A 7,500-nucleotide genomic window follows, 5' to 3' on the forward strand; every position below is an offset into this window, starting at 1 on the left:
GATATTGGTAAATGTTGAATTCAGGTTTTATTAGGAAGCATTGTTGGCATTTTTTGTTGTTTGTTTGTTTGTTTTTTTGTTTTGTTAATTGGTTAATGTATATTTCTTCCAACCCGCAAAGAAATCACGCTATTTTCATCCTTACCGAGTGTGAAGTATGTCAATCACGCTATTTTCATCCTTACTGCGTGTGAAGTATGCCTTGCCCAGAATACGCAACTAAGAACGACCTCTTTCCAGGATGAATATGGAGGTTCTTGAGACTGTGATGCCGCCATGACTTCGAGGTCGCCCCCCACGCTCCCGGCGACGATATGAGAAATACCTGCTCCGCTGCTGCCAGAGTTCATCGCATCTACTCGGACGGTATCTACATCTACGCCACTTCTGCACAATACCTGCTCCGCCCACTATGAAGTATTTGATGGTGAGTCTGGATTGTAGAGTGCTTAATACACCTCACTTTTTTATCTATTTACTTATTTTTCGTTAGTCTTTCTCTTTTGTTCCTTTCGTTGCGTGGGATCAAAAGCGTAGCGATAAAGTGAAAGCAATGCGGGAAATATACCCGGCATGAAGCCTCTCCCCATCCTTACAGCATTGCGTATCGCATTTACTTGATTAACAAAGTGCCGAGGGAGAGTTGCACAGGGTCGTGCTGTGGCTGAAATTTCATTCCGACTGTATTGCGAGTAGTGGATGTAGTTTCGGACCCGTGATGAAACCTTTTTCTCTTTAAAGCACCAGATAAATAAATTGGAAATGCATTAAGGTTGATAAAGTGTTAAGCGATACATCCGTGCAAAGTGGAACAGGAATACATGTGGCGCGTGCAAGAGCAAATGAGACTAAAGCCTTTCATGACGGAAAAATATAATTGTTTCGGCGGAAAAAAGTTAGATATTTTCGAAATCGAACTTTTTTGGTAATTTAAAAACATATTAGTGCCTTTCTGCGATTCATTATTATTCTGGGAGGTTAAGGCAGTCACCAGGACAACGTATCTCGATATAACGGGAACACTTCAATCCCTATTCAATCCCTATTTACTTTGAAGTATGAGTGTGCGAATTACTATAAACATTCACCCCGAGGATCTAAGGGCCAATAAAGAGTATTCCTGCAAGCGAGACTATATCTGTATATATTAAGCAAACAATAGTTCCCTTTCCACTTTACTCATTAACGTCCAGGTTGATTTAAATTTAGGAACAACAATATCCCACCCTAATATATCGCGAGACTGGCATTAACGTGGATTACGCTTGGCTCGGCAGGTCACGGTGTCTTTGTTTACGCGGGATCGTTCGCGTACGTTCATATGCGGATTCACGGATTCGCCCGCATGCACGTGCCGGTATTTCGGTTATTGTGCAGAGATATGTAGAAGAATCACATTTTGTTTTTAATTATAATAATAATGATAACACTAATGGTAGTACTAATGATAATACTAATGATAATTCTAACGGTAATAATAATGATGATATGAATAATAAGAATGAGGATAATGATGATAATATGAATAATAAGAATGAGGATAATGATGATAATGATATTGACTATGATATTGATGATGATAATGATAATGATTATGGTAACAATAATGCTTACAATGATGTTAATAATAGTAGTGATACAAATGATAATGAGAATGACAATGATGATATAAATATTAATGGTAATAATAATAATAATGATAATAATGGTAATTGCGATATCCGGTTTCTTACACTATCACAGAATTTATTGATAATGAGACATTACTTCACAGTTACCGTAATGATGGGGTTGTTTTTCATATATATACAGAATACTTTGCCGAAATAAGCAGATGTGTGTGTGTGTATGTGTGTGTGTGTGCATGTGTGTGTGCGAGCGTGCGTGCGTGTGTTTCTTAACACACCTAAATTTCAAGAAGTCAGTCAATACAAATATAGCACAATTAATCCTTAATAACGTCATCTCAACACAACACAACACAAAATAAAAATAGATAAATGAAAAAAAGAAAAAAGAAAAAAAAATAATAACGACAGTGGGAGATTTATGCATTACTTTTAAATCGACAAAATTAACAAATCACGCTTTTGAATTGCGGGAATATTAGATTATGTTTCGCCTGTAATAACGCCTCTCGCCAAGCCGGCCGCCGGGAACAGAGCTGCATGCTGATCACGCTGGTCGTTGCTGCAAGGTCTGTCGGATTCGAAAAATTTGTCTGTTCTTTGGCGGGAAGTGACGTAGTAATGACGAAGTAATGGCGTAGCCTGTTCTGGGGAAGTGACGTAGTAATGACGTAGACTTTTCTAGGGAAGTGACGTACTAATGACATTGTAATGACGTTGTCTTTTCTTGGGAAGTGACGTAGTAATGACGTAGCCTTTTCTATGGAAGTGACGTAGTAATGACGTAGCCTTTTCTGGGGAAGTGACGTAGTAATGACATTGTAATGACGTTGTCTTTTCTTAGGAAGTGACGTAGTAATGACGTAGCCTTTTCTGGGGAAGTGATGTAGTAATGACGTAGCCTCTTCTGGGAAAGTGACGTGGTAATGACGTAACCTTTCTGATAGCTATGACGTCACTTTAGGTATTATGGTAGATTTAAGGAGCCGTGACGGGGCTAGTTACTCCAATTACGTTTTCTCTTCCCACGAACAAAGAAAATCGTTGGTCATGACCTGGCAACCAATCACAGCGCGAGAATTCTAGAGAGCCAATCACAACACGAGAATTCTAGAGAGCCAATCACAACACGAGAATTCTAGAGAGCCAATCACAACGCGAGAATGCTAGAGAGCCAATCACAACACGAGAATTCTAGAGAGCCAATCACAACGCGAGAATTGTGGTCAACCAACCCCAACGCGAGGACTTTATCCAGCCAATCATAACACGAGAATTCTAGGGAACCAATCACAACGCGAGAATTCTAGAGACCCAATCACAACGCGAGAATTGTGGTCAACCAACCCCAACGCGAGGACTTTATCCAGCCAATCATAACACGAGAATTCTAGGGAACCAATCACAACGCGAGAACTGTAGTCAGCCAATTACGACGCGAGAATTGTGGTCAACCAACCCCAACGCGAGGACTTTATCCAGCCAATCATAACACGAGAATTCTAGGGAACCAATCACAACGCGAGATCTGTAGTCAGCCAATTACGACGCGAGAATTGTGGTCAACCAACCCCAACGCGAGGACTTTATCCAGCCAATCATAACACGAGAATTCTAGGGAACCAATCACAACGCGAGATCTGTAGTCAGCCAATTACGACGCGAGAATTGTGGTCAACCAACCCCAACGCGAGGACTTTATCCAGCCAATCATAACACGAGAATTCTAGGGAACCAATCACAACGCGAGATCTGTAGTCAGCCAATTACGACGGGAGAACTACATTCAGCACAATTATATCGAGTAAAAGTACAGTTCCATGAATTTTAAAGATGTTCATTACCTGATATAAAATGCATAGTATCTGTTTTGTTCTCTTCAGTAGGTCAGTTTGTCTTCCTCTCATTCCCTATCTCTCTGTTTCTCTCTCTATCTCTCTTATGTCTTTCTCTCTCTCTCTGTCTCTCTGTCTTTCTCTCTTTCTCTCTCTCTCTCTCACTATCTATCTATCTATCTATCTATATCTATATCTCTCTATCTATTTCTCTCTCTCTCTCACTATCTATTTCTCTCTCTCTCACTATCTATTTCTCTCTCTCTATCTCTCTATCTATTTCTCTCTCTCTCTCTCTCTCTCTCTCTCTCTCTCTCTCTCTCTCTCTCTCTCTCTCTCTCTCTCTCTCTATATATATATATATATATATATATATATATATACATATATATATATATATATATATATGTATGTATGTATATATATATATATATATGTACATATATATATATATATATATATATATATATATATATATATATATATATATATATATATATTACCTATATACCTATTTGTCTGTCCGTCTATGTCTGTCTTTCTGTCTGTCTGTTTTCTTACCGACCCCTACCAACCTATCTAAATACCTACCTACCTATCTAAACATCAATCTACTCTATCGATCTATCTATCTATCTAATGCATATTTCATCTTTGGCATCCCTGCATAATAATATCAAAAGGAAGATTTGCTAACAGTGTGGTATAATTGTTCTTGCGCGCGACCAACAACACAAAACATATCTCATCTTTATCTAATGCTTACTGATATATTAATTGTCCATATATTGTACAGTCACGGTCAAAACTCTTGTCAAGTATTCGGTTTCGGACATTCGCTTAATACCACACTTTTTTGTATATTGTAAGACAGATTTTGTTCATTTCATTGAGACTTTTTCCGTTCGAAATTTTTGAAAAAAAAGTCGCGTTCGAAAAATTTGTCGAGCATGTTTCGAATTCCGTGTTGGACATCTGCTTAATGCCACGGGAAGGGCTAGCTAGATCAGTAGCAACTCGAGGTGTTAAGGCGTCTGATTCTATTTTTGGAAAAAAGCACGTGGGTTTTATTTTGATGACGTCACAAAAGTTACGGATGATTTGTGAATATGGTCGATCATTTTGGTCTTTTCAATTTTCAAAAAGGATGGAAAAGAATGATTTTACTGGTTATATTTTCATTGAACAATCATCAAAACAGACGCCATGACACCACCTCGAATTGCTACTGCACAGTCGCGGTTAAAAATTTTGTCGAGCGTGTTTCGAATTCCGTTTCGAACATCTGCTGAATACCACACTTTTTGTATAGGGTGAGACAGATTCGAAGCTTCATTTCATTCAAAAAACTTTTGTCCGTTACTGTACCAGTGTATGGTGAGACGTTAGTAAGCATTTGCCAATTGTCTCGTTACTGTGAAGAGAGTAGTTAGAGCAATTAGCGGTCTTAGACGATGAGACAGCATTTACGAAGTAGTTAAAAGCGTATATATAGTAAAAGTATATGAGATCATTTATATGACAGATGGTGAATTTGTATACTGATCTATAAATTATTTGCTCGACTGCGGGCATTAATTTACATTAAGTATGCATAGTCCTTATAACACTCGCACTTCCGACTGTACTTGTCACAAATAACTTCCTGTCTGTATCAAGTACACAGTCATAGAGGGACAAATACTTAAAACATTGCCAGGTGATGTAATCAAAACGTGTTTATTCTTCTTTCTTTTTTCTTTTTCATTTTTCATTTTTATATATTATTAATTCAAGAAATATGATCAAATACGCAGGTCAATGAGGTTTATAACTAATAGTTGACTATATTCATGTGTTGTTGTTTTTATTGTTAGCGGATTAACACGTGTTAGTTTTCTTTTTTTCTTTTTTATAAGGGTCTTTAAAATCAAAGGAGCTGGTCTATTTTCTACCAAACCTGTTATGAATATTAAGACATAAAAAGTTGTTCAATATCTCCCTCTCTACATATATTTATCTATCTATGTATATTTCTATATGTGAATATTCTCCTGTACTATTTTAAATATTAAGACCTAAAAAGTTCATTGTCTCCCTATCTACATATATTGATCCATCTATGTATATCTATATGTAAATATTCTCCTGTACAATTTTAAATCATTTATGTGTGGCTGAATATTTTCATTCATCTACCTCACCTCCCTCTCCTCCAGGTGGCACTTCTCGTGGTCAGTCTGACGGCCTCGGAGGAGGTCATGGCCTCGTCGCGGGACTCGGCGCTGCCCTCGCCCGTCCAGCCCCACGCCCACTCACACAGGGCGCAGGACGCTGCCGCAGTTCCGCCCGCGCACCGGAAGGAGAAGGTGCGGCACGCGCATCGCTTGCGGGTGAGTCCTACAGCCCCGGCTCCTCGCTCCGAGAGAATCGGGGTCTGTTCTGTGTCTTTTTGAATTGAAGTCGAATCTTATTTTTTTCATTTTCTGTTTTTTTTTTTTTTTGTTTTTTTTAATCTCATATTTTTCTTTTTTTTTTTTTTAATCTTTATTTTATTTATTTATTTATTTTTGGAAGCTACATGAAATCGATTCTTAAATTTGTTTTTATCATATATTTCTTATTTATTTATTCCTTTTTTTATTCACTTTTTATTCATATTTATTTGATTTATTTATCTATCTAATTTTTTGAGCTACACGAAAACGTCCAATAAACGCTTCGATAACATATTAATACAGACGAGAACCTCCGCTCGTAGACGAACCAGTTGATCGAGATGATAATTACCTCTTTTCCGTCCTCACCTCGTTGGCAGCGGACTCTGATTTATTGCAAATGTTGCGCCACCATTCAATTAAGCTAGTCAACGGACCACCGGGGTCGCCATCAAAGTGTCAAACATAGAGCCATTTAGTATTAAATATTGCGCGACTACACAAAATACGGGCCGGAGTCATGGCCGATGCTCATTGATCCTCGAACGCTGTTATCGGCTCGCTGGGGAATACAGCGCCGGGGAAATATGGAGTTTCGTATGCATTTATGTATAACCAACACGCATAGAATACTTGAATAATCGTTGGTGAAGCTGTTGGCGCCTCTGGTCCGCTGTGGGCGTGACGCGCTGGCCGGGCGGAGGCAGGTTTGATTTCCTGTCATGTGGTGTATGAATAAGTAATTTGGCGAATGCTCCGGGTCTGCGCTCGAGGCCTGGCGGTCCTGTTGGTTGGTGGAGCACTTTGGAATAGTCTGGGTTAATGAGGATTTTTTTGTTGTTTTTGTTTTTGTTTTTTGTTTTGAGACTGTATGTTAAAACTCAGTATGGGCTAATTATTTCAAATGAGTACTAATTAGCTTCCAGATTTTGAGGATATACGTGACAGATACCAGTGACAACGGAGCGCATGAGATTAATCACCTTCTTCGCTTTACTCTCCCACAGGAGCGCTTCCACGGCAAGAAGAAGCTCCACCGCGTGCGCTTCCTCGACTACGCCCCCGACAAGCCCCTGCACATATACGAGAAGCCCCAGCGCGACTCCGCGAGGGCGTTGGACCAGGCCTACTTCTGGTCCTACACTGGGCTCGGGACGCCGAGCGACCTGTGGCAGCAGGCCATCCGGGTCCTGCCGGGCGAGGGCAAGGCCGCCAAGCCGAAGCCCGTGGCGATGCCGGTGACGGAGAACCTGAAGCGGGACCCGGACCCCGTCGCGTATTACGGCCTCCCGAAGGAGCTCATGCCGATCCACCCGGGAGGAGGGTCCAGGTTCGAGGACCTGGAGAAGGAGCGCCTCGAGAGAGCGAAGTTGGCCCACACCAAAGACGCCGGAGACGACGCGGACAACGGCGCCGGCCACGACGCGGAGGGCCTCTACAGCGCCGCCGCCGCGCCCTTCCTCTCGCTCCCCGCCGTCGTCGTCGCCTGCTGCGTCAGCTTCGTCCTATAGATCCCGTTTCCCAGACCGTTTTCCCGATCCCGGAAAGTCGTTCCATGTTAATGATTTTTAAAAGCCTTTCGTGGTCTCGCAAGTTGGTGAATGAGTATTTATTTTGTCC

The 7,500-nt window shown here is 40.7% G+C and overlaps 1 protein-coding gene across 1 annotated transcript in view; it reads left to right on the forward strand.

Moving 5' to 3' along the window:
* Positions 1–191: 191 nt before the first annotated feature.
* The window catches only part of LOC113807068 (uncharacterized), an 8,984-nt gene continuing 1,675 nt past the window's right edge, over positions 192–7,500 (forward strand). Inside the window, exons 1-3 of the mRNA XM_027358236.2 lie at positions 192–427; positions 5,662–5,835; positions 6,888–7,500. The exon at positions 6,888–7,500 is cut by the window's right edge and continues 1,675 nt beyond it. Of these exons, the coding sequence (XP_027214037.1) occupies positions 413–427; positions 5,662–5,835; positions 6,888–7,391 (693 nt within the window). The 5' untranslated portion in view covers positions 192–412 and the 3' untranslated portion in view covers positions 7,392–7,500. The remainder of the gene's footprint in view (positions 428–5,661; positions 5,836–6,887) is intronic.

Source organism: Penaeus vannamei, chromosome 37 (assembly GCF_042767895.1).
Source record: "Penaeus vannamei isolate JL-2024 chromosome 37, ASM4276789v1, whole genome shotgun sequence".
Taxonomy (NCBI): domain Eukaryota; kingdom Metazoa; phylum Arthropoda; class Malacostraca; order Decapoda; family Penaeidae; genus Penaeus; species Penaeus vannamei.